Below are 24873 nucleotides of genomic sequence, written 5' to 3' on the forward strand. Positions count from 1 at the left end.
ATGACATATTCAATTCAGTCTTCATGGAGCGTATGTGAGTCTCAGATTATAAAGACTTCTGGTTAGTCTAGTCATTCCATTGTTCATTCTATCAGTATTATGTTCTAAGTAGTGTGCTAGGTACTAACAATACTGCAGTACAAGAGAGAGTTTCTTCCCTTGCAGAGCTTATAGTTTCATCCACAAGTTCCTTTTTAAAACAAAGACACAGGATTCTCTATCTATGAATCCCTCACCACATCTAGCACTCTATTTACTAGAAGAGAAAAGAAAGTGCTATTTGTCTAACTGAAATTTGGTATTTTAAAAGGGATGATCCAACACAAATAACTTATGAAAAATAAACATTCAGTACCTCTTTACAACTGGAGAAAAATACAATACTTTTCTTCTTCAGGTGGCTTCTCAAGAAGGAATAGAGTACACTTATTTTTTGCTGCAGCTGACAAACTATGTAGTTCTGCTCCAAAGTGGCAGGGGTGCTTATGGAAATAAAAGGAGGAAAACATTAAAAATATGCCATGTTAGTAATTTTGAAAACCAGACCAGAAAAAGAACTCAAATATTACAGTTGCATGCCCCTCGGGTATTTCTCTCTGTCTCTCTCACTCTCGCTCTCACAAAAATATGTGTGTATAGTTAGATGAACTGGATAAACGGACACTAAATGAATGCTACTACCACTAGGTAGCATGTAGGTAGCAGGTATAAGGTGTTCACAGTAAAATTCTTTCAATTGTGCTACATGTTTGAAATTTTGCATAATAAAATGCTGAAAAGTAATATACTTATATTTACTCTTTGAACTAATAAGACTACTGATAAACATACAAAAAGATATGGTATTATTTATAAAGCAAAAAATGAAAATCAACCCACATTAATAGAGAACTTGTGGAATGAACTACTGTGTACCCACACAATTAAGTATCTTGCAGCTGTAAAAAAGGAATGAATAATCCATCCACATATTATCTGGCTATACAAAATACACACACACACACACACACACACACACACACACACATTCATGTACACAGGCATCCCTGTGTCTGCTTATAACTTTAAAAAAGAGGCAGATGCCCAGCAGATGTGGCTCTGTGGTTAAGCATCGATCCATGAACCAAGAGGTCACCAGTTCAACCTACATGCCCAGGTTGTAGGCTCAATCACCAATAGGGGGGCATGCAGGAGGCAGCCAATTGATGTTTCTCTCATAAATGTTTCTATGTCTACCCTTCTCCCCCCCTTTCTCTCTCTCTCTAAAAAAAAAAAAAAAAAAAAAAAAAAAAAAGGCAATAAAAACATATTTAAAATTAAAAAAACAAAAGAGGTAGACAAACCAAAACCTAAAAATTGGTTATCCACTGGGAGATATACAGAACCGAATTTAATTTAAAAAACAATTAATCCTAAAGATATAGCAAGTTGATAGCTTTAATGACAAAGGAATTTCAAAGAAATTTGAATTGTTACACTTATTGGGATATTTAAGGGGAAAAATGCAAAGGAATCTTAATTTTCTTAAGTAATCATGTTGTTAGCAATATTATTGATATTATCCTGAAACTTTAGATATAGTACCTAATAAATGGAACAAATAAGTAAAAGACATTAGGAAAGAAGATGTTTGGCATAAGAAAAAAATACGTATATGAAAATCAAAGAGGCTGCAAAAATAAAAGAATTAAATTTGCTTGTTAAGTATCAGCATGACCTCATGACGTGTTCTCTTCAAAAAAATAAAATAAAATAGAAAAACCTGAACACAATGACCATCTCATAGCACCTAGACCAGGGGTGGGCAAACTTTTTGACTCGAGGGCCACAATGGGTTCTTAAACTGGACCGGAGGGCCGGAACAAAAGCATGGATGGAGTGTTTGTGTGAACTAATGTAAATTCAAAGTAAACATCATTACATAAAAGGGTACGGTCTTTTTTTTTTTTTAGTTTTATTCATTTCAAACGGGCCAGATCTGGCCCATGGGCCGTAGTTTGCCCACGGCTGACCTAGACTATGGTCTCTAAACACAATATCCTGCCAAAGGAATTTTACGTGGGATGGAAACATAAGGTGAACCTAGAACACCAGAAGCAAGAAAGCCCAAAACTACTGGACTGTGTCTAAAGGATCCAGGTAACAATTTAAAGAACTTCCTATTAACCAAGTTTGGAATGATGCAAGATAATTTGTGAATTAAAAATACAGTATTAGCCGAAACCGGCTTGGCTCAGTGGATAGAGCGTCGGCCTGCGGACTGAAAGGTCCCAGGTTCGATTCCGGTCAAGGGCATGTACCTGGGTTGCGGGCACATCCCCAGTAGGAGATGTGCAGGAGGCAGCTGATCGATGTTTCTCTCTCATCGATGTTTCTAACTCTCTATCTCTCTCCCTTCCTCTCTGTAAAAAATCAATAAAATATATTTTAAAAAAAAAAATACAGTATTAATTTTTATTGAAGGATAAATAATAAAGTATGTTTAAACGTATAGGTTAATATCACTAAATAATTAATTCATCTTAAATGTCATTAAGTCAATGAGTTCGTTTTAATTTTTTTTTTAAAACTGCTCACTTTTGGAAAATATTAGGGAAGCAACTCTTCAGTATAAAAACTGTTAAATAACAAGAATGAAGCATATATTCTGGTATTCTAACCTCATATAAAAGTACTCCAGTTAAAAAATAATAGAATTAGAATATCACAATTTTGCACATCCTAATGAAATAATGAATCCAGGCAATCAGCATCACTGACTACTAAAATTATAAGGTTACAAAGCTCTCATTCCTGTCATCAGAAGCTGTTTGTATCAGCTCGATCCTTTGTTTTAGAGCATTATCTATAAAAGCCGGATTAAATATAAAACAAAAAATACTGTAGGCATCAGAGAGCAACCAAGGCAGCAAGGAGGTGCTGAAGGAGACCTAAAAATGCTCTGTGCAAGCCCCATTTTAATCTCTACTTTTCACACAAAGCATCTGCTGATTTACAAGAGAGATGAGAGATAAAGTAGTAGACTTAGACCTAAACATGGCAGTTCAAGATACTAAAGAATGAACCATGAAAAACCGAATCTGAAATTCTTCATATAATTTTCCCACATGTCAACTCCTAAACTCAGCACACACAAGGTGAAATGAGTGAAAACAAGCCACAAGTAACAGGGAAGCTCAGAGCAGAGCACAGATCCTGGTAGTCTCACAGTGCCACGAAGTTCAGAGCCTGCCAAGGGGAAGGATGGAAAGATAAACTCCCCTGTCTTTCCCTCGAGATCCCCAGAAAGGCTAGGCCTCTGAGTCAGGGCTATACTCCAGGACTAAACAGAAACAGAATAGCCCCAGAGAGTAAAAGCTAGAAGGTAAAAGTCCTTACCACATCTCATACCACAAAAAGACATCATTCACAAGAAAATCTTAAAAACCACAAACTACCTTCAGAGGAACAAGAGAACTGTCAGCTACTTTTAACAGTTAGAAAAAAAAAATGGAAGTTAGAGTACAATAAAAAGATATCTTTGAACTGAAGAAGAAAAACACGTACCATGATATCCTTCAAAAATAAAACAGATTTTCAGAAAAGTCAAAACAGAATTTTTCACTAGTAAACTTAAACTATACAGAAATTTTTTTTTTAGTATGGCACAAGAAACAAAAAACACCAGAAACGGTCCTAGCCATATAGCTCAATTGGTTAGAGCATGGTCCCAATACACCTAGGTTGTGGGTTTGATCCCCAGTCAGGGTATATACAAGAATCAACCAAGGAATGCATAAACAAGTGGAATGACAAACTGATGTTTCTCTTTTCTCTCTCTCTCTCTCTCTCTCTCTCTCTCTCAAATCAATAAATTAAAAACAAAACAAAACAAAAAAACAGAAAAAAATAAGTATTTGGATAAATCTAAATAAATACTGATTTTAAAACAGTAATAATAATGGCTTATGGGGCTTAAAGTAAGTGCAATTAAAATACTTCACAATGGCCCTAGCCAGTTTGGCTCAGTGGATAGAGTGTTGGCCTGTGGACTGAAGGGTCCCAGGTTCAATTCCAGTCAAGGGCATATGCCGGGGTAGCAGGCTCAATCCCCAGTAGGGGGTATACAGGAGGCAGCTGATAAATGATTCTCTCTCATCATAAATGTTTCTATCTCTCTCTCCCTTTCCTTCCTCTCTGAAATCAATAAAAATATATTTTAAAAAAATACTTCACAATAAAGGCACAATGGAAAGGAGTAAAGAGACTTAAATAATGGGGTAAGTTAAATGTAAACAAATTCAATCCTCCAGTTAAAAAGCAATTATCACACCAGATTAAATAAGAATAGAAACATATGTAATGCTTTCAACAATAAAGAATTTATTTTAAAAAAAGGGGTAGGGGGATTGGACCATAAGCTGCTTACAAAGACAATTCTAAAATAAGGGCATATACAATGTAGAAAGTAAAAGAAAAAGATTTACTAAGCAAATATTAACCAAAAAAAAGTTACTATAGGCAGACTAATATCAAATTAGATTTTAAGGCAAAAAGTATTAGTAAAGATAAAGAGGGACACTTCATAATGAAATACTAAATTTGTATGCACCAAATACCATAAGCTCAGAATATCCATCTCAAATTTGAAATGTTTCATAATTCATCATAGATTCTAACTTATACAACACCTACAAAAATCAGCCAATGAATACATAAATAAGTGGAACAATAAATTGATGTTTCTTTCTCTCTCTCTTCCCTTTGTTCTCTAAAAATCAATTGATAATTCATTTATGAAATAAATGTCTTTGGATTCAATTTTATCTAACAATGTCTATAAACTACAGATAACAACCAACTATTATCTGTAGCAATTGAGAACAGGGATAATTTGTACAATTTACCTAACATAAATTACAAAAGGTTTTAAAGACCATCTAATGATTGATAAATCAGTATCTAGAAGACACTATTATGTTTTGAAAACAGGCAGAAAGCAAACAACAAAAAGAAGAAAATCAAAAGATCTAGGCAGTCTTTCGATTATAAAATTAATTGTACCAAGAATTGCAACAGCAACCTCAACACAACTTTACAAGACCAATGTCAACTCAATAGTAAGCCATGGAGGAAACCATACTTCAAGTATCTCTTGCTATTCCATTCCTGAATCCTTGATAAACAAAGCCACCAGTACTCAGATTCTCCTAAGTTTATCCACTAGGATCACCTGGGAGTACAGAGCCTTGCCTCTGAAGCTTTTGCTAATCCTAGACAGCTATCAGCTAGGTCAAGGTGGGACTGAATGCCATTTTCCCTATATTTGAAGATGTCCCAGGAAGATAACTCAATTCATTTTTCTAATCCATTTCTTTTTAGGCTAACATTTAACAGCAATAAGAGAAAGTTACAATAGAGATAATGGTAGAGTTGAATCCATATTGAGATCTTCAACACATTCAATTTATATTCCTAGGAAAGCACTTCTGGAAGTCAAATATGTCCACAGTCTACAATGATTCAAACCAAACATATACATCCTTCTAAATGTCATAACATCAACATTGACTTTAAAACATATTTCCCCCCAGCCTAGCAGGTTTGGCTCAGTGGATAGAGTGTCGGCCTGCTGACCAAAAGGTCCCAGGTTCGATTCAAGTCAAGGACATGTACCTCGGTTGCAGGCTCCTCAGGCCCTGGCCCTGGTCGGAGGCAATCAATCAATGTGTTTCATTCACATTGATGTTTCTCTCTGTCTTTCCCTCTCTCTTCCACTCTCCCTAAAATTCAATGGAAAAATATCCTCAGTGAGGATTAACAAAAAATAAAATAAATAAATAAAACATATTTCCCCCAACCATTTACACATACCATACACACTCTCTCCCTCTTTTACACTTTCTACTGTCACATAAACATACACACCTTAACTGTCCAGTTTTTAGTGAAAACAAAACAATAGACATTTTAAACATAAAGGTACTTTGCTAAATATTAATGTATTTTATGTGTTCCACAGCACATTAGTCCTGCATAATGCAGCTATAAAGAAGGATTCCATACCCAAATAACTTTGGTAAATACAAGAAGCTATATTCATCTACTGCTTTGGAGAATCACAATGTCTATGAAAATATCAAAGGTGCGGAGAAGTTTTAAAGAATACTGTTTTACTTTAACTCAACATTCACTATCTACTGAGAAATGCATCCCTCCTCCCCCAGCCTCACCCCACCGCATTTTATGAAGGATAGTTGATGAATAAATACCTGTTAACATCTTATGAGAAAATATTTGTTTCCCAAACCACATTTTGGAAAATCTTCATTAGAATATTCTCACATTTAATGATGCATTGAGAATTTAAATAATTTTTACTAATATATTTACTATATCTTGCATACCTAATAACTCATAAAATGGTATTTTATTTTCTTTCCTAGAAAAGTAGTACTAATTTGAAATGTCAAATTCTTAAACTAAAAAGAGAGAACATTTGTTTTGATTGCATCAAATATGGTTTCAGACAGCACATACCTGTATTTTGCTTTTTCATGAACCCAGACATACTCAGGGTTTTTCAAACTCAAGCGTGCAAGGTCCTTTACAGATTTGGTTTGTGTTGCTGAGAAAAGCAAGGTCTGACGTTTCTTGGGAAGATTCTCAATAATAGCATTCATGGTATCAGCAAAGCCCATATCCAAGATTCTATCTGCTTCATCAAGAACTAAAAAAAGAAAATGCAGGTTGAACTACAATCCTATGTAATAAAAATCTAATATGCTAAGTGTGTGGTCATCCATTCAACCAATCAAAGCGTAATATGCTAATGACATGCTAAGGCTGCTCAACCACTCACTATGACTGTACTGATCAGGAGGGGGCAGATGCTCTGACTGGTATGTTAGCTTGCTGCTGGGGTCCAGCCAATCAGGACTGAGCAAGACAGGCCAGACACACCCTGGAGCCCTCCCACGGTCCCTTCCTGGCTAGCCAACCTCCCGCATCCCTCCCCGGCCTGATCATGCACCGGTGGGGTCCCTCGGCCTGGCCTGCGCCCTCTCACAATCCGGGACCCTTCGGGGGATGTCGAACAGCCGGTTTCGGCCCAATCCCACAAGCCAGGAAGAGGGACCCCACTGGTACATGAATTCATGTACCGGGCCTCTAATATTTAAAATATACATTAGGCTGGGAGAACCAAGATGGTGGCATAGGTAAGCACCTGTACTTGCTGCCTCTCACAAGCACATCAATACCACAACTAAATGGCAGAACAACTACCACCAAGAACTGCGGGAAGACTGGCTGAGTGAAAGTTCCACAACTAGAGAGGCGAAGAAGGCGCATTAAGACTGGTAGGAGGTGTGGAGGCACAGAAAATGCTGGCACCTGGATGTGCTGCTCTTTTAATCAGGAGGGAGATACAAGCTCCTGCTTGCTCTGAACTCCAGTTCCAGGCGAGACTCTGGGGGACCCAGGCACATACGGGGAGAAACTGGACTGTCTGGCATTGGAACAGGAATGCGAGGGCGGCTTTCTCTTAGAGGGGCTCGCAGCAATCATTGTTCCTGCACGGCGACACGGGACGCAGAGAACCAGGGACTTCTCCGGTTCAGGGCTGACTGGCAGCTACTGCTGTTTGCTCCACCCTGGTGATTCCCAGAGACCCCGCCCCACCCAATTTACAACCCCACCCAAGCTGTGCCCATCGGCTTTTGCATATGAATGGCCTGTCCTTTTGCCTAAAACCTGTCAAACTGCAGTTGGGTCAGAGAGCCCCAGAGCTTCCAAAAGAAGGCCCAAGGCCCTGCTGGCCTAGCTTCACAGCTGGGCCTCATCTGGGCACTTCCAAACCCCATACAAAGAGGAGGAATCTGCAGGTCTCTCTGTAGCTCCTGCTGAGTGGCCCCAGACAGTGGCTGATCTTGCACCTCCTTGGAGAACCAAGAGCCAGTGTACCCAGTGGCCAGAGTGAGACCATACTGGATTACAACTTTTCACATCCACAAGAGACACACTCAAGGGACAGACTCAGTGAGCACCAAAGCCCCACTGAAGCAAGTCCTGCCCCATAAGGGTGTCTCCTGCATGACAGATCTTCCAGTGTAGATACAGCTGGTCATCACAGCCAATTGACCTGGAGATCAATTCCTCCCAGTGATACCAATAGCAATGGGTTACCTACAACAAGACTGTGCAAATAGCCCACAAAGGGGTGCACCAAGAGCGTCCACCTCAGGTGACAGAGGAGGCCGAACCACTGGGCCCTATAGGACACCAACCACAGAAGGCCACTCTATCAACTCAAGGACATTTAGCAGCTACCCATACATAGAAACCAACACAAGGAAGCAGCCAAAATGCGGAGACAAAAAAACAAGTCACAAATGAAAGAAATGGTTGAAAGCAAAATACTGGGTATAGACTTCAAAACCACAGTTATAAGGCTACTCAAGAATCTTCTAGAAACCTCCGAGAAATTTAGTGAGACCCTCAAAGATATGAAAAAAGACCAATCAGAAATTAAGCATACACTGACTGAAATAAAGAATAATTTACAGAGATCCAACAGCAGACTAGAGGATCCCAAGAATCAAGTCAAAGATTTGAAATACGAAGAAGCAAAAAACACCCAACCAGAAAAGAAAAAAGAATCTAAAAATATGAAGATAGTGTAAGGAGCCTCTGGGACAACTTCAAGCGTACCAACATCCAAATTTATCCAAATTTTATCCAAAATAAAAGCTGATTTAAGAAAACACATTAGATAATATCGGTGGTGACTGTACCTTAAAAAATTTTTTAAAAACTCTTAGCTGTGTCACATACTGAAGTATCTACTTTCATATGACTACTTACATTCTTCCAACTAATTTTGATTTTTTAAATCTAGTTGTACTCTCTGGTTTTAAAAACCAAATGCCAAAAAATTGTTTCAAGTTATTTCTCAAGTTGTCTTTAATCAAAATATTTATTGAATAAAACATTCCTATCATTAAAATTTATGAGGGCTCTCTCCTAAATCTGAGATTTTTTTCACTATAAATTCATTACTCACCTAACATTTGGAGATTAGTAGCATGAAAACATATTGTTTCATCCATGTGTTGAAGAAGCCGACCTGGTGTGCAAACCAGTATATTTATGTTATTGATCCTCTCAGCTTCATGTTTCAGATCCTGAAAACAGTTGTTTCTTTTTATTACACAAACACATCACTGAGCAGCCTGTGTAGCAAAACTATAAAAGCCATCTGCATATGGCATTTCATCACAGCAATGTAGATACTCTAGAAATAAATGTAACTTCTCCTTCTATTTCTGAAACACACCCAAATTTCTGGGCTAAAGAAAAGTCCTTAGTGAAGACCTAAAGAGTGCTATGTTCCTCTACATTCTTAATCATATGCAGGATTTTGAGGCCATGAGAAATATCATATCAATATTCCAAGTCTTGATTTCCTCTTAGAATTACCAAAAACATCTTAAATGCCAGAATTATCCCCAGGCTCTCTGACATCACTCACTGCACTTCATGGACTAAAAAAAAAGAGCTCATCTCTCTATATTCTGAAAGTTCTTCCTCAAATGAGGACCACAAAATGTTCATTATTAAAGTTCATGGGTAACAGGTACACGAATAAGTAAGGGGCTGTGATACTATTTTTTCTTTTTTTGTGTATGGCTGCATATAAACTCAACAATTCAAGCATTTATCCTTACAGTCTAGCGAAGACTAGCAAAGACAAGCATTCCAGGTATACCACAAAGTAGCGCAGAAGCTTAGCAGCAGGTTTTACCATTACCTAAAATAAACATTCCTCAAAACTCTATCTTCCTTTCATCTGCTAACTCAGCAATTTTCTGAATTATTCAACCTCTTAGATACCTTATTAAAAGAAAATAGTCTACATACTGAAATGGTTCCTTTCTCAATGTATACTAACAAATAGATTTACAGGTTGGTTAAAGTAAATTGGTTTCAGAACCTGATCAATTCAGATACCCTGACAAATGGACTTTCTAGGCCTACAAAATGGACAACCAGACTCTAAATGACAATGACCACACCAGGATGCTACCACCCCCTATCTAGAGAGCCAGCCTGTCTGTCTAGATGAAATCTCCACCCCTTCTCCATCAGCTGCCACAGTGCTCCAACATTAAGTTACAGAAAAAAAGAAAGAAGGATAAGGACTAAAGGGCAAACCTTCCCACCAATGATGAGACCAGCAGAAAAGTCATGATTCTTTCCTACTTTTCGGAGAACCTCAAAGGTCTGATAAGCTAGCTCTCTCGTAGGTGATATAATCAGGACCCCCAGCCCATCTGTTGAGGTCCACTGTAGACGATATAAGGCTTCCAGCACCTGAAAAAAAAGGTAGCAAATTTATGTTAAGTCCTGAGAAAGCAGCTTTTTGACTGCTGAGTCAACCTTTCCCTCCCAATCAGAGGCACCTTCCAAGCAGAAAGCACATCAGTCACAAGTGTTTTCCAATCAGAAAGAAGAAATTGTTTACTTTGTGTGTTTTTTCTTCTATCCATCAGAAGCATCCTCCCCCAAGTCATAGAGGGAAGAGAAAAAGAAGCCCACGGCAGTTCAGCGGTTGCGAGAGCCACGCCATGAGCACACTGGCAATCAGAGAAGTCCTGCAAAGCCCAAACCCTTAAAACAGATTTCAGAAAAATATGTCACCATTTTCTGAACAGAAACCACATCAAAATAAACTCATTTTGTGTAGCTACTATAGTTACAAAGTGACAGTTTTTTAGTTGTGGAGTAACATCATTATGAAAATTAGGATTTAAGAGAAAAATGGTTTTGCAATACTTGGAACAAAAACTTAAATGTGATTTTTTTATGAGCCAATTATTTTGAAGGAACTAAATTATGAAACCAGCTGCATAACTGAGATATAAGTGAATTCCTATTGTTTTAGTGCTATAAAGGACAGATACCATTTCTCAAAGAATGACCCAATCTTCTTAAAGTGAGCACATTTCAGCTTCATCCTAAACAAATGTCAAGTATAAATGCAACTAGCAGATTTGCAAGAGGGAGCGCAGCAAAAGCCTCCCTTGGCAGTCATACAGCAGAGCAGAACCATTCTGACCTGCCACCCTGGAATGGCTTGTCGAGGCACAATAATTCACTCAGTAAGTTACTGACTGCTCACATGTACAAGGTGCTATGTTAGGACCAGGGTGAAGAAGAAGACACCTGTCGGATAAAGCTTGCACTCTAACCAGGGAAATTCAACATGAAATAACTCTTGACATAGTTAGTTTCTATCTAGGCACAGAATGTTCTAAAGTCATATAATAAAGAATCTGACCCAATATGAATAAGCTACTTACTGGAACCAGGAAAGCCAAAGTCTTGCCAGATCCAGTTTTGGCAGCTCCGAGGACATCTTTACCTTGCAAAGCCAACCCAATGGTCTGCTTCTGTATCTCAGTTACCAAACGGTACTGGGCTTCTTGCAAACCTGCAGTTGTGAAGAGAATAACACCCTAGAAAAACTCCTGTAGAATTATGGGCTGACCTGTGCATATGTTCAGGGCCCCTTATATGTTGAGACTCTTACCCACCCCAGTACTTTAGAATGTGACTGTATTCAGAGACAGGGCCTTTAAAGAGATGACTGAGTCAAAAACAGCCCTTGTTTTTGGGAAGGTCCTAATCTAATCTGAGTGGTGTCCTTATAAAAAGGGGAAATTTGGACAAAGACATGAGGGATGTGAGTGCAGAGGGATAACTCCTTGAAGAAGCAGCAAGAGAGCGGCCATATAAAGCCAAGGAGAGGCCTTCTGTAAGCCCAATCATGACTCTCCGAAGAAACCAACCCTATCAGCATCTTGATCTTTGGATTCCCAGCCTCCAGAACTGAGAGAAAATAAATTTCTTTGTTTAAGCCACCCAAGTCTGTGGTTTTTTGTTCTAGTGGCACTAGCAAACTAAGACAAAAGGTATCACATTTTTGTTTGTTCTCCTGCTCACATTAACATAATTAGGCTTCATTTTAACTATACAGAGGCCCTAGCATCTTCTTTCATCACTACTGTTCTTTAGTCCAGAAAGGATGAGGATGACAAATTGGTAAAACTTAAATGAATAGTTTCTTGTCATATGTTGTCATGGTATCAAAATTACTTGCCAAAATTAATTTTTCAGGTTAAATTTTCTAAATCTGTTGTCATTTATAAAAAGCATCAAGAAATCCAACATGTTCCAAGATCATTATTTACCTACCTTTCAATGTTTTTTTAGACAAGGGGAAATCTGAAAATCTTGTAATTTCATTTACATTTATCTAAAAAGAAAAAGAAGACTATGTCAAATAAGACAAAATAACATACATAACTGATTCGTCTTACAACAAAACCAATATTTATTTATTTGGGGGGCTAGAGGCTTACGTTATGCTGTCTAGCTTACCCCTGGTACTACAGGATTAAATTCAATCATGAGTTCTAACTGAAAACCATTATTCCTTCTGAAAGGAAATATGCCTCGAGGAAGCTGTTATCAAAAATATAAGGTTGTAGCCCGGCCAGCGTGGTTCAGTGGTTGAGAATTGGACTATGAACCAGGAGGTCACGGTTCAATTCCCAGTTAGGACACTTGCCTGGGTTGTGGGCTCAATCTCCAGTAGGGGGCATGCAGGAGGCAGCCGATCAATGATTCTGTCTCATCACTGATGCTTCTATCTCTCTCTCTCTCTCCCTTCTCTCTTCCTCTCTGAAATCAATAAAAATTAAAATGTAGCCCTAACCGGTTTGGCTCAGTGGATAGAGCGTCGGTCTGCGGACTGAAGGGTTGTGGGTTCAATTCTGGTCAAGGGCATGTACCCTGGTTGCGGGCACATCCCCAGGAGGGGGTGTACAAGAGGCAGCTGATCGATGTTTCTCTCTCATCGATGTTTCTAACTCTCTAGCCCTCTCCCTTCCTCTCTGTAAAAAATCAATAAAATATATTTTTTTTAAAAAAGAAATAAGACGCAAAATGACTATAAATAAATCACAAAAAATGATAAGAATAGTTCTATTTACACAGTTCAGAGAATAGATTTAAGTTAGTTTGAGAAATATATCTTGTTAGCACAAACCTTTCAAAGTTTTACCATAAATCAGTGGCATGAGAAATCGAATCTGACAACCAATCATTTGGGAATACAGTAAAGGAGGGGCATTATCTACACTAATAAAAGACAAACATGCAAATTGACCGTACCTTTGCTACGCCTTAAGCCACGCCCGCCAGCCAATCAGAGCGACTATACGCAAATTAACCCAACCAAGATGGCGGCCGGCAGCCAGGGAGCTGGAGTGAGCAGGAGTCTTGGTTGCCCCGATGATGAAGGAAGCCAAGCTTCCTGCCTGCCGTGGCAGCTCTGAGCTCCACTCAAAGCAACAAAGTTTCAATTATAGAAGATAAATAAACCCCAGATACCTGCTTTCAGCTGGCCGTGGCCACAGAGCTGGAGCGAGCAGGAGGCTTGGTTGCTCCAGTGATGGAGGAAGCCAAGCTTCCCACGGCCGGCTGTAGCCTCCGCAAAAGGCAACAACGTTTCAATTATAGAAGGTAAATAAATCCCAGAATAAAAAAAAAAAAACGGAAGAAAAAAAGGAGAGGCTGGGAGCTTCAGTCGCCGGGGGGTTGGCCAGCCTGAAAACAGCCCTCAGCCCCTCACCCAGACTGGCCAGGCACCCCAGTGAAAGGACCCCCCACCCTAAAGGGGGTGTGGCCAGCCTGAAAACGGCCATCAGCCCCTCACCCAGGCTGGCCAGGCACCCCAGTGGGGACCTCCACCCTAAAGGGGGTGTGACCAGCCTGCAAACACCCATCAGCCCCTCACCCAGGCTGGCCAGGCACCCAAGCGGGAACCCCACCCTGATCCGGGACACCCTTCAGGGCAAACCAGCTGGCCCCCAGCCGTGCACTCGGCCTCTATCCTATATATTAAAAGGGTAATATGCAAACTGACCCTAACAGCAGAAAGACTGGGAATTACTGGTCACTATGACACACACTGACCACCAGGGGGCAGTTGCTCAATGCAGGAGCTGTCCCCTGGTGGTCAGTGCGGTCCCACAGGGGGAGCTCTGCTCAGCCACAAGCCAGGCTGATGGCTGCCAGCACAGTGGTGGTGGCGGGAGCCTCTCCCGCCTCCTCAGCAGCACTAAGGATGTCCGACTGCAGCTTAGGTCTGCTTTCCGCTGGTAAGTGGACATCCCCCGAGGGCTGCCGGGCTGCCAGAGGGATGTCTGACTGCCAGCTTGGGCCTGATCCCCCAGGGAGCAGGCCTAAGCCAGCAGGTGGACATCCTCCGAGGGGTCCCAGACTGCGAGAGGGCACAGGCCGGGCTGAGGGACCCCCCCAAGTGCACAAATTTTTTTGTGCACCGGGCCTCTAGTTTAGTAATAACCAGGGAAGTGTCTCTGCCACACTCTGATGCCTCAATAAGTAACATTTTGTCCTTTAACTTTACATTATCTAAATGTGCATTACTGATGTGCTTCATTAGCATCAACCCAATTTTCTGAATTTCATTTAGGCTGCTCAGGAGAATTATGTTATTACAGATGCTGAAAGCAAAAAACTACTGTACAGATATGAGAATAGGCTGACAAATTATTCATAATTCACAAAAGGGGGAGCTTGCATTTGTAAGGTTCATTTATTTAAAATACACTCCAGGCAATAAAAGGATGACAGCTTGTATTTCATTTTACAGTCTACACATCTTTCCCAAGATTTTTACTGTAGTCCAGACAGGTTACTCTTGGCCTCCAATGCTGAAAACAGAAATATTAAAACATTGCCTTAATCCCTACAAATCACTCCAGATAACACTGGAGAGAAGGCAGAATCAGTGTACTGCATTAGAAGGAGAAAATTACCTCATTTAGAAGGTAATCTTCTAAACAGGACACTAAAATTAGGTGCAGTCCACCTTGGTACTTGTTTTCAGAGAATGGGATGCTTACAGAAAGAGCTAGACAGGCAACATACTCTTCAATCTCTCTTAGAAAAACAGCATAGGCAAAGTGGGCTCTTCAAACAAATACTTCTTCCTAAAGTCTGTTAACCTCCTAGAGCAGCGGTTCTCAACCTGTGGGTCGCGACCATCAGAAAACACATATAGCATATCAGATATTTACATTACGATTCATAACAGTAGCAAAATTACAGTTATGAAGTAGCAACGAAAATGATTTTATGGTTGGGGGTCACCACAACATGAGGAACTGTATCAAAGGGTCGCGGCATTAGGAAGATTGAGAACCACTGTCCTAGAGGAAGAGTCTGGAAGGATAAAACATGTCCAGCACTCTGTCAGCCATGACAATGTAAAGCTATACACCACAGTCTTAGAAAGAAGTCACCAAAAAACCAAAGGATATTGTTATCCTGCTAATGCTCTAGAACAGAAATACAGCTCCATCCAATTTGGTGCCTATTTTTGTAAATACAGTTTTACTGGAGCACAGCTACAATCATTCATTTACATACTGTCTATGTAGTTGTGACAGACAGGGTATGGCCCACAAAGCCTCAAAGATACTGTGGGCTCAGTTCCAGAACACTGAATTAAAGTGGGTACTCAACACAGGAAACTAACCTATTTGCTGGTGGAGGACCTTGCCTTCTATTTGTCAAAATGCAACACCTCCCTAGCCGGTTTGGCTCAGTGGATAGAGCCCTCAGACTGAAAGGTTCCAGATTCGATTCAAGTCAAGAGCATGGACCTCGGTTGCAGACTCAATCCCTGGCCAGGGCACATGCTGAAGACAACCAATCATGTGTCTCTCTCACATCGATGTTTCTGTCTCTCCCCCTTACACTCTTTCTAAATATCAATGGAAAGATTAGCAAAAATAAAAATAAAAATGCAACACCTGTGAAGAACAATAAAGTGAGGTACAATAAAACAAGGTATGTCTGTATTAACTATCGGGCTCTTTATAGACAAGGTTTGCTGATCCTGTTCCAGAAGATTCTCAATTATATTCCAAGAAATATAGAAAACCCTCAATGTTGCAGACCTCGATTTAACGGACTTTGGATTTAATGGACAAAATTTCTGGTCGGTATGTCCTATGTGAAAATTAACACCCTGTTAATTTTTAAATGCTTTTAACCACGATTTGCTTATAATTAAATAACAGGGGTTTTTTGTTATTAATTCACTGTTATTTTTAACAAATTTTAGCAAACAGGACATATGTTGGAAAAAACACTGTAGTAATTTTGCTGGCATAAATAAATATTACGTATCTACAACTATATTCTACATATTAAATCCAAGAGTCACTGCTCATAAGCAATGTTTGGCTAATGATTAGCCTGTGATCACACCTCATCACAGGAGATAATTAGTTCTATTGCTGTGTGGTATAACTTTCTAGAGCAGTTTTTTGTGTTTTTGTTTAATATGTTTTTATTGATTTCAGAGAGAGGAAGGGAGGAGAGAGGGATAGAAGCATCACTGATGAGAATCAACTGATCAACTGCCTCCTGCATGCCCCCTACCAGGGATCAAGCCCAGAACCCCGTGACCTCCTGGTTCATGGGTCAATGCTCAGCTACCAAGGCACACCAGGCAGGCAGTTTTAATGCAGGCTGGCCAATGTTCAGACATGCACTAAGCCACGCCCCAGCCATGTGCATTTGTTCACTCACAGTGACTGGCAAATGTGATATCGCTGTAATTAACTTAGTTATTAATAACAGGAAAGGAGCAAAGGGAAGGCCAAATATTATAGGCATGTCATTTGAGTAGCTTTGTTAGGAAGCTACAGTTGAACACTCCCTAGGGAGCCACTAGTCTATATCTCCTGAAGATTGGGCAGAAGGACTGGGCGGGAAGATAGAGGTATGCCCAGTAAAGTTAGGGGAATTAGCGAAGGTGCTTACTGTCAGTCACACCTGGGAAAAGAGGTCATTGGCCAAAATGGGCATGGCATGGCCACTGCAAGCCTGGAAGATGTGGGATAACTTAATTCCCTGAACAAAGGAGTTTGCTCTCCCGGCTCTTTGAGGACTCCTGTTGCAGGGCGATGCTCTCTTGGCTCCTCTGCCCACACAATGGACTAACGGACTGTAGCTAGCCTACTGCTGAACTAGGCCAGCTTGCAAGATGGAACAGAAACTCTGGACACTAGCTTTGATTTTAGCTCTACTGAATCCCCAGCTGTACCTCTTCCAGGACTGGATTAAGGGAAATGGGACTTTGGAAACTCAGGGATATAATTTCATGCAAATAAAAATCACACATCCTCCCATGCAAGTCTCAGAAAATTGTTTTTCTCGAGATACTGTAAGGACTCCACACCCCCAGCATTCGGTGGGAAATGGGATACACCACTTCCACCAATAACAAATGCACACAATTACTAGACATATTCAGCATAAATTTAAAATTACTGCAGTACATATAGAAAATTTTTCTGTAAAATTAAGCTTTTCATACATATTTCATTTTAATTACACAAACATGTACATAATTAAAAACAGGTAAACTAACTAATTTATTAATTTTTTAACATACACATTCAGAAAACCTCCCCTGAATTAGTCCGTTTTGTCAAGGTTTTACTGTACTTAGAAACCATAGCAGAAGATGGGTATGGTTCCTACAAACAAAATAACACCCTTACCCATTTCCTTCATCCCTTTCTTTTCTTAGAAAAATCACCCCTATCTTTCTAACCTTCACACTCACTCTAAAATCTATAGTATTCTTCCAAAATCAAAGAGCAGATGGTTCAGTGATGGTACCTGTTAAAGACTACGAACACTGATGAAAAAGTTGAAGGGGACAGAGTGAAGAATAGAGTGGATATCACTTAACCATTCTCCCATGACAGGCACAACTCGTTTTATTGCTCTTCCCTTTACTGTACTTCACAGATGTTGTGTTGTTTTTGTTGTTGTTGTTAATCTCACCCATGGATATTTTTTCTGTTGATTTCAGAGAGAGTGGAAGGGATGGGGGTGGAACAGAGAGAGAGGAAGGGAAAGAAAGAGAAACATCGATGTGAAAGAGACACATCCATTGGTTGCCTCCTGATCATACCCCCAACCTGGGCTTGGGAACCCATGCTGGGGATCGAACCCAGTAATGTCAGTCCACAGGTCGACATTCTAACTACTGAGCACACTGGCCAGGGCAATGTTGTGTTTTTAACAAACTGAAGGCAAGACACTCAATCAGCAGCAAGATTACAACTTGCTTTATTAGGATGAACCCTGGAATGAACCCGCAATGTCTCCATGGTATGCCTATATACTTATTACAAGTATTTCCCCCCCTTAAAGAACACCGTATTTTCACATCTTTTTGTATTTTCTAGTGTTGCTTCCTCAACTTACAATGTCCTTGCCAATATTTTTTACTGGAGAACACATCATTCAAGAACTAGTTCCACTCATGGCTACAACCACTGGACAGTTTGCATACTACACCAAGGCCTCTAGTAAGGCTGAGGAGGGGGGCTGAAATCCAACCCCAAGCCAGGCCTGAGGCTACAACCACCAGGAGCAAGGGTGCCCAGAAGAAACACATTTTTTCAATTCATCTGGCCAGATAACACAACCTTTTTTCTCTTCATTACACCATCCTCTAACACAGTGGTTCTCAACCTTGGCTGCACATTAGAATCACCTGGGAATCTTTTTAAAATCCTGATTTCTGGGCCTCATCCTCCGGAAATTCTGTTTCTTTGTTATGGGGTGGGGCCACAACATTTGTAACAAAGAAACAGAATTTCCGGAGGATGAGGCCCAGAAATCAGGATTTTAAAAAGATTCCCAGGTGATTCTAATGCGCAGCCAAGGTTGAGAACCATTGCAACACCACAGCCCTGTACATATTTATTACATTTGTCAAAATGTATCAATTCCACCCACCTCCCTAGGGTCACAGACATGTGTTTTTTTTGTTTTGTTTTGCATGTATTTTTACCTAGACCTACCTTAACAAGTACCTGTCAAATTGTTTCAAAATGTTTCTGAATCAAATTGCTCAGGCTATTGAGCACCACCTGTGTACTACAGCAGTGTAACAAGTTTTTTGTATAAATGCTACCATCTGAGGGGTCATAGGCTGAAGGTCTGTCCCTTAGTTACCTCCAGAATAACAAATCTGCTTTGATGTACTCTGGTATTTGTAGCCCTGGCAATTGATTACACTCTGCATTTTTCTACTGACAAGCTCTTAAAAAACTACTTCTAAGATTTAAAAACCTAAAACAGAATAATAAGGGGGAAAACTGCTCTTTCAATTTAATGAAAAGATTTAAACATCTGAGCACTGAAACACAGTAAAGTGTAGTGTGTTGGAGCTCTGGCATCAGACTTAGACTACCTGGGTTAGAACTCTTACTTTTTCACTTGCTGTTTAAATTATTAAACCTTATTGTGCCTTCAAGTTTGCTCACCTGCATAATGGGAACAATCTCATAGGGTTATTTGTAATTTGAAGATATGGCAAGTCAATACATGTAAATGCTTAGTAAATATGAGTAATCTCTATATATAAAAGCCTAAGTGACCAAATGACCAAATGACCGATCACTAGGATGTGCACTGACCACCAAGGGACAGACGCTCAACACAGAGGATCGGGCTCCCTCCTGTCTGGATTGGGCCTGCGGGGATCAGGCCGAAACCAGTTATCTGACATCCTCCAAGGGGTCCCATATTGCAAGAGGGCACAGGCCAGGCCGAGGGACCCCACCAGTGCATGAATCCGTGCACCGGGCTTCTAGTTTAAAATAAGAATGCAATAATGCTATCAACTAGAATAAACCCATCTGGAAAAGGTCATTGTGCACCAAACAATATCTAACCACCAGCTGAGCACCTACTCAAGGACAAGCACTCTATGACCAGTCTTTGGGGAGAGCAAAGCAAATGTAAGGATTGAATCAATGGTCTCTGACCTTCAGAGGTTTATGGTCTAGTGCAGTGGTCGGCAAACTCATTAGTCAATAGAGCCAAATATCAACAGTACGACGACTGAAATTTCTTTTGAGAGTCAAATTTTTTAAACTTAAACTATATAGGTAGGTACATTGTTATTAACTTAATTAGGGTACTCCTAAGGCTTAGGAAGAGCCACACTCAAGGGGCCAAAGAGCTGCATGTGGCTCGAGAGCCGTAGTTTGCCGACCACGGGTCTAGTGGGAGAGTTAACAAAGAAGTTAAAGAAGTCAATCATCACAGCCTGGTGATAAATACTATAATAAAGGTGTACACAAAATGCTACAGAAGCACAGCAGCCCTAACTCTACCTGGGGAGGGCAGGAAGAGAAATTTAAATCTGAGAGGACAAGTAGGTGTCCCTAATGTGGAGGAAGGGGATTTCTCACTGCAGTGGGGACATCAAGTACCAGGACGAGAAGCATCAAAGAGCACGAACAATTTACAAAACTGCAAGTTGTTCTTTCATGTATACCTATCACAGACTGCTTGCTTTACATACATTACCTCATTTGAGCCTTACAAATGATGGTTAATAATCTCGTTGCATGAAGAAACTGAGCTCAGGAACATTAAGAAATGTGGCTAGTCAATACCCAAACTGAGATTTAAACCAGGTCTGCCTGTCCACAAATAACTTATTCTTCCACTGGACTAGAGCATGTTGATAAGTTAATTTGTTTAACTATTTTCCTGAAAGTAATTGTGAAGCAAGGAAAAGTTTTGTTCAGGAGTTAAGTGACTGGATTTTCATCTTGGAAATACATCATTCTAGCAGCAATATGGAGGATAAATTAGAGGGGGAGAAGGCATAAAGGCCAAATCCCATCAGCCACCTGTTTTAATAATTAAAGTTCTGTTGGAACACAACTAGTGTACAACCATTTGTTTAAATATTTCCATTGAAGCTTTTGTGTTACGATGTCAGAGTTGAGTAGATCCACCCTTCTGACCTGCACAGCTGAAACCATTCACTACTGGGTCCTTTACAGCAAGTTTGCTGGCCTCTATTATAAGCAATAGCTACTGTAGTAACCAGGCAAGAAATGATGGGGCCTGAACTAAAGCACAGCAGTGGGAATGGAAACACATTTGAGAAATTTAAGATCACCAATGTGACTGATGGGATACAAGAGTTGTAATAGGGAAATCTCTAGGATTACTCCTAGGTTTCTAGCTCAGCAATCTGCTTAGAAGGTAGTCTAGTTAAGATGTGGCAGGCTAAATAATGGTCCCCAAATATGCCCGTTGCCTAACCCTGGAATTGTGAATGTCACCTTATATGGTAAAAGTAACTTTGCACATGTGATTAATAATCCTGAGATGTGAAGATTTTCCTTGATTATCTGGTGGTCCCAGAAATGTACTTATTTAAAAAGGGTATAAGCAGATGATACAGAATAGCAGAAAGCAATGTGTCCAAGTAAGCAGATACTGGAGTGATGCAGCCACAAGCCAAGGAACACAAATAGCCAGCAGAAGCTAGAAGAAGCAAGAAACCCCTTTTCCTCTAGAGCAGGGTTGGGGAATGTCATTTAGTCTGTCCCTGACAAAGCATTAGGGTGAGTTAATTAAATGTTTGACCAAATACAGCAAGCTAATTTTTAAGTTGACAATCTTGTATGGTCTATGAATGTTATAAATATCCAAATGGCCCTTGGCAGAAAAAAGGTTCCCCACTCCTGCCCTAGAGCCTCCAGAGAGTGTGTGCCCATGATTTCAGATTTCTGGCTTTCAGAATAGTGAGAGAATAATTTTCTGTTGTGGATGGTAAATGAGAACATGGGCCCCTCCCATACTCCAACTCCCCCTCCCTTAGGGAAATACAGTGAAGGCCATCAGTCTGCAGACTGTGAGGCCTTGGGAGCCTGGCCAGCTCCTTAGTCAAGAAAACAGCTAGTGTTTTGGTCTCACACACATACCTTCTCCCTGTATGCCCTGTTTTCTCAGTTTTCTGTATTCTATAAAACCTTGCGTTGGGAAAGTCTGGGTGGTGCTGAAACAATAGCGCCAGCCGGCCGCCCCGTGCAGGCCATCCACCTTAGCAGTTCAACTTCACTGGTGGAAGCTGGTGTGGCAGTAAACTTCACCAGTCAGCCAACACTGGTGAGCATGTCAGGCCTGATAAACCCACGTCTTTCACAGCCAGTCCTCCGGGTTACTTCTTTGGGAATCCAAGAACAAAACGCTGAGCTTTTCTGGGACTTCAGCACTTTGCATAACGTGTTTTAAGCTCCTCGGGTTGTGATAAATTGTTACAATGGCAGTAGGAAATTAATACACAAGACTGAGAATTTAGAAGAATAAGATAATGAGCTCAGTTCTGGCCTTGTGGCATTTAGGGTATCCTAAGACACAAGTAAAGACATCCAGCGCAGTCAGAATAAAAAAGACGCGAACTCAGAAGAGCTCTGAGTAGAATACAAGAAGAAGCAGTCACTGGTCCACAAGAATAAACCTTGAGATGACACCAGGGAAAAGAACAGAGTGGGAAGAAGCAAGGGCTGAGGCTAAACCCCAGAACAATTCTAGTCTTTGATGAAGAGTCAAAATTTACTAAAATCCAGTAGTAATTTACTTTACAATGGCTTCTTGAGATGCCATGTATGTAGCAGCAGTACTAACAGAACAGCTAACATATGCAATATTTACGTACCAAGCATTGTGCAGAATGCGTTGCATGCATTCTTACTAACTCCCCACAATAACTTGTAAGGTAAACATTACTACGCCTCTTATAAACAAAAATAGGGAAGCCAACAGAGTAAGTAACTTGCCCAAAGTCACCATCATCTCAACTCAAAAGCCAAAACAAACTCTAGGCTCTCTCTAACCTTATTGGTGATTTAAGGGTTTAAAGAAAAGCTATAGCAGCACAACACATGGTGACTTTAATTCCAGAAATATCCCACAGGTTAAATTCCTGATTATACTGCACTAGAAGGGAGCAATCACTGAGAGGCTGAGAGAGGTGGTTGAAGGTCACAGACATGGGAATTAGGGGGGAGGAAAAGAGGGGTACCGACAGCCCCAAGGAGCCTGATGCGGGGAGAGGTCACGAGGTCAACATGACATCTCTTGGGAAACTCATCTAGGAATATCAGCTACCATGTGGGATGGCAGACCCTGAAAACAGACCCGGAGTCTAGTTTTTCTTCCCAATTTTTGAATGGGGCCATACTAGTAAAGCAAGCAGAGAGAATGAGACAGGCACAGGAAGGAAGATGGGTGATGGGTGATGAAGGAAGATGGGCAAGTCTGGCACGGTGGTTAAAAGCAAAAGCTTGGAATAAAAAAAGACATGGGTTTAGGTTCCAAATCCACACCACCTACTACTACTAAGCTCAGGACGAGTTTCTGATCCTCGCGGAGCCTCCATGTTTTCATCTGTAAAATGGGGATAAAACCCATATCCGAGACCCAGCCAAGTAATGTGAAACACATGGTAAGTGGCTTAAAACGTTGGCGTCACGATTACCGTTATGTCGTTGGCATTATCGTGTATGTTACTGGAAGCGTTAACCTCCCGACCCTGTAAGTCCCACTGCATGTCCATCTTGACCGAGGACAGCGTGGGGAGCGGGAGGGCGGCCAGGCCTCACGGGCGGCCTGGGCTGTGGCGCCCGGCAGACCACAGGGCCCCCCGCGTCACCCCTCACCCACTCCCTTCCCGGCCCAGCGACCACCGGCTGACTCCCCAGGTCCGGTCCCCAGTGACCGGTCTGCCCCATGCCCTCCGCAGCCCAGCGCCGCGGCGACACGCAGCCGGGCGCCGGCCCGCCCACCCCGCGCGCCTCGGCCGCCGACCCGCGCCCCCTCCCCGGAGCCCCTCCCCGGCGCCGGCCGTACCTTCCCGTAGTTCAGCATGAGGCGGCTGATAACCTCGCGCTCGACCTGCCACTCGGGCTTCTTCAACTGCTTCCTCAACTGCTTCTTTTGACTCTGCTTATGGCTGTGCTTCTTCTTCCAGCGATTGAAGCTCCGCACCGGATCGGGCCGGGCTCCGGGACCCCGAAAGTCGGTAGTTTTGCCCATCGCGGCGGCGGCAGTGGCAGCGGCAGCGGCAGCCCAGACCACAGCACACGAGACTCCCGGGGCCAGGCGACAGGACGCGGAACCAGCGTGGGGAAAGGTAGGGGACGGCGCATGCGCGAAACCGGAAGCCCGCCCCCGAGTTTACCGGGGCACGCGCCGTGGCCGGCCAGGAAAAGCTGGGCGGTGATTGGTGAGTCGGGTGCCGCAGGGCGCAGCGAAGCAGGCCCGGGAAGACGGAGGCGGAGCGATCTGAGGAAGAGGGCGGGGTTCAGTCCTTGTCAGAGAGCATGGACTCTTTAAATGAGCGCTTCCGCACAGCTTGTTGTTACTATGGTTACGTCAGAACTAGTTAACACCTAAAGGCTGTTCACGCCTGCGCTGCGTTTACACATCCACAACCTGTAAATGGTAATTATAAAACTTGTTTTGCATATTTCTGCCCAGGGACCCAAAGGATTTGCCCAAAAATCAAACAGCTAGTCCAGTGGTTCTCAACCTTCCTAATGCCGCCACCCTTTAATACAGTTCCTCATGTTGTGGTGACCCCCAACCATAAAATTATTTTTGTTGCTACTTCATAACTAATTTTGCTACTGTTATGAATCCTAATGTAAGTATCTGATATGCAGAATGTATTTTCATTGTTACACATTGAACATAATTAAAGCATAGTGATTAATCACAAAAACAATATGTAATTATATACGTGTTTTCCAATGGTCTTAGGCGACCCCTGTGAAAGGGTCGTTTGACCCCCCAAAGGGGTCGCGACCCACAGGTTGAGAACCGCTGAGCTAGTTCATAACTTCTGGTTTCTATCCACTGCAGGGAACCTCCCTAGGAATAAGAGCTTTTCCCTTCTTC

At 41.4% G+C, this 24873-nt stretch overlaps 1 protein-coding gene across 1 annotated transcript in view; it reads right to left on the reverse strand.

Annotated features, from left to right (window-relative positions):
* Window positions 1-24095, reverse strand: part of DDX10 (DEAD-box helicase 10) — a 243907-nt gene extending 219812 nt beyond the window's left edge. The window contains exons 1-7 of the mRNA XM_070425965.1: window positions 23824-24095; window positions 12238-12298; window positions 11343-11473; window positions 10195-10353; window positions 9044-9164; window positions 6520-6709; window positions 356-482 (exon numbers count right to left, since the gene is read on the reverse strand). Of these exons, the coding sequence (XP_070282066.1) occupies window positions 356-482; window positions 6520-6709; window positions 9044-9164; window positions 10195-10353; window positions 11343-11473; window positions 12238-12298; window positions 23824-24009 (975 nt within the window). The 5' untranslated portion in view covers window positions 24010-24095. The remainder of the gene's footprint in view (window positions 1-355; window positions 483-6519; window positions 6710-9043; window positions 9165-10194; window positions 10354-11342; window positions 11474-12237; window positions 12299-23823) is intronic.
* Window positions 24096-24873: the final 778 nt, after the last annotated feature.

Source organism: Myotis yumanensis, unplaced genomic scaffold, assembly GCF_028538775.1.
Source record: "Myotis yumanensis isolate MYYU_CA2020_CCGP unplaced genomic scaffold, mMyoYum1.0.hap1 SCAF_10, whole genome shotgun sequence".
NCBI lineage: Eukaryota > Metazoa > Chordata > Mammalia > Chiroptera > Vespertilionidae > Myotis > Myotis yumanensis.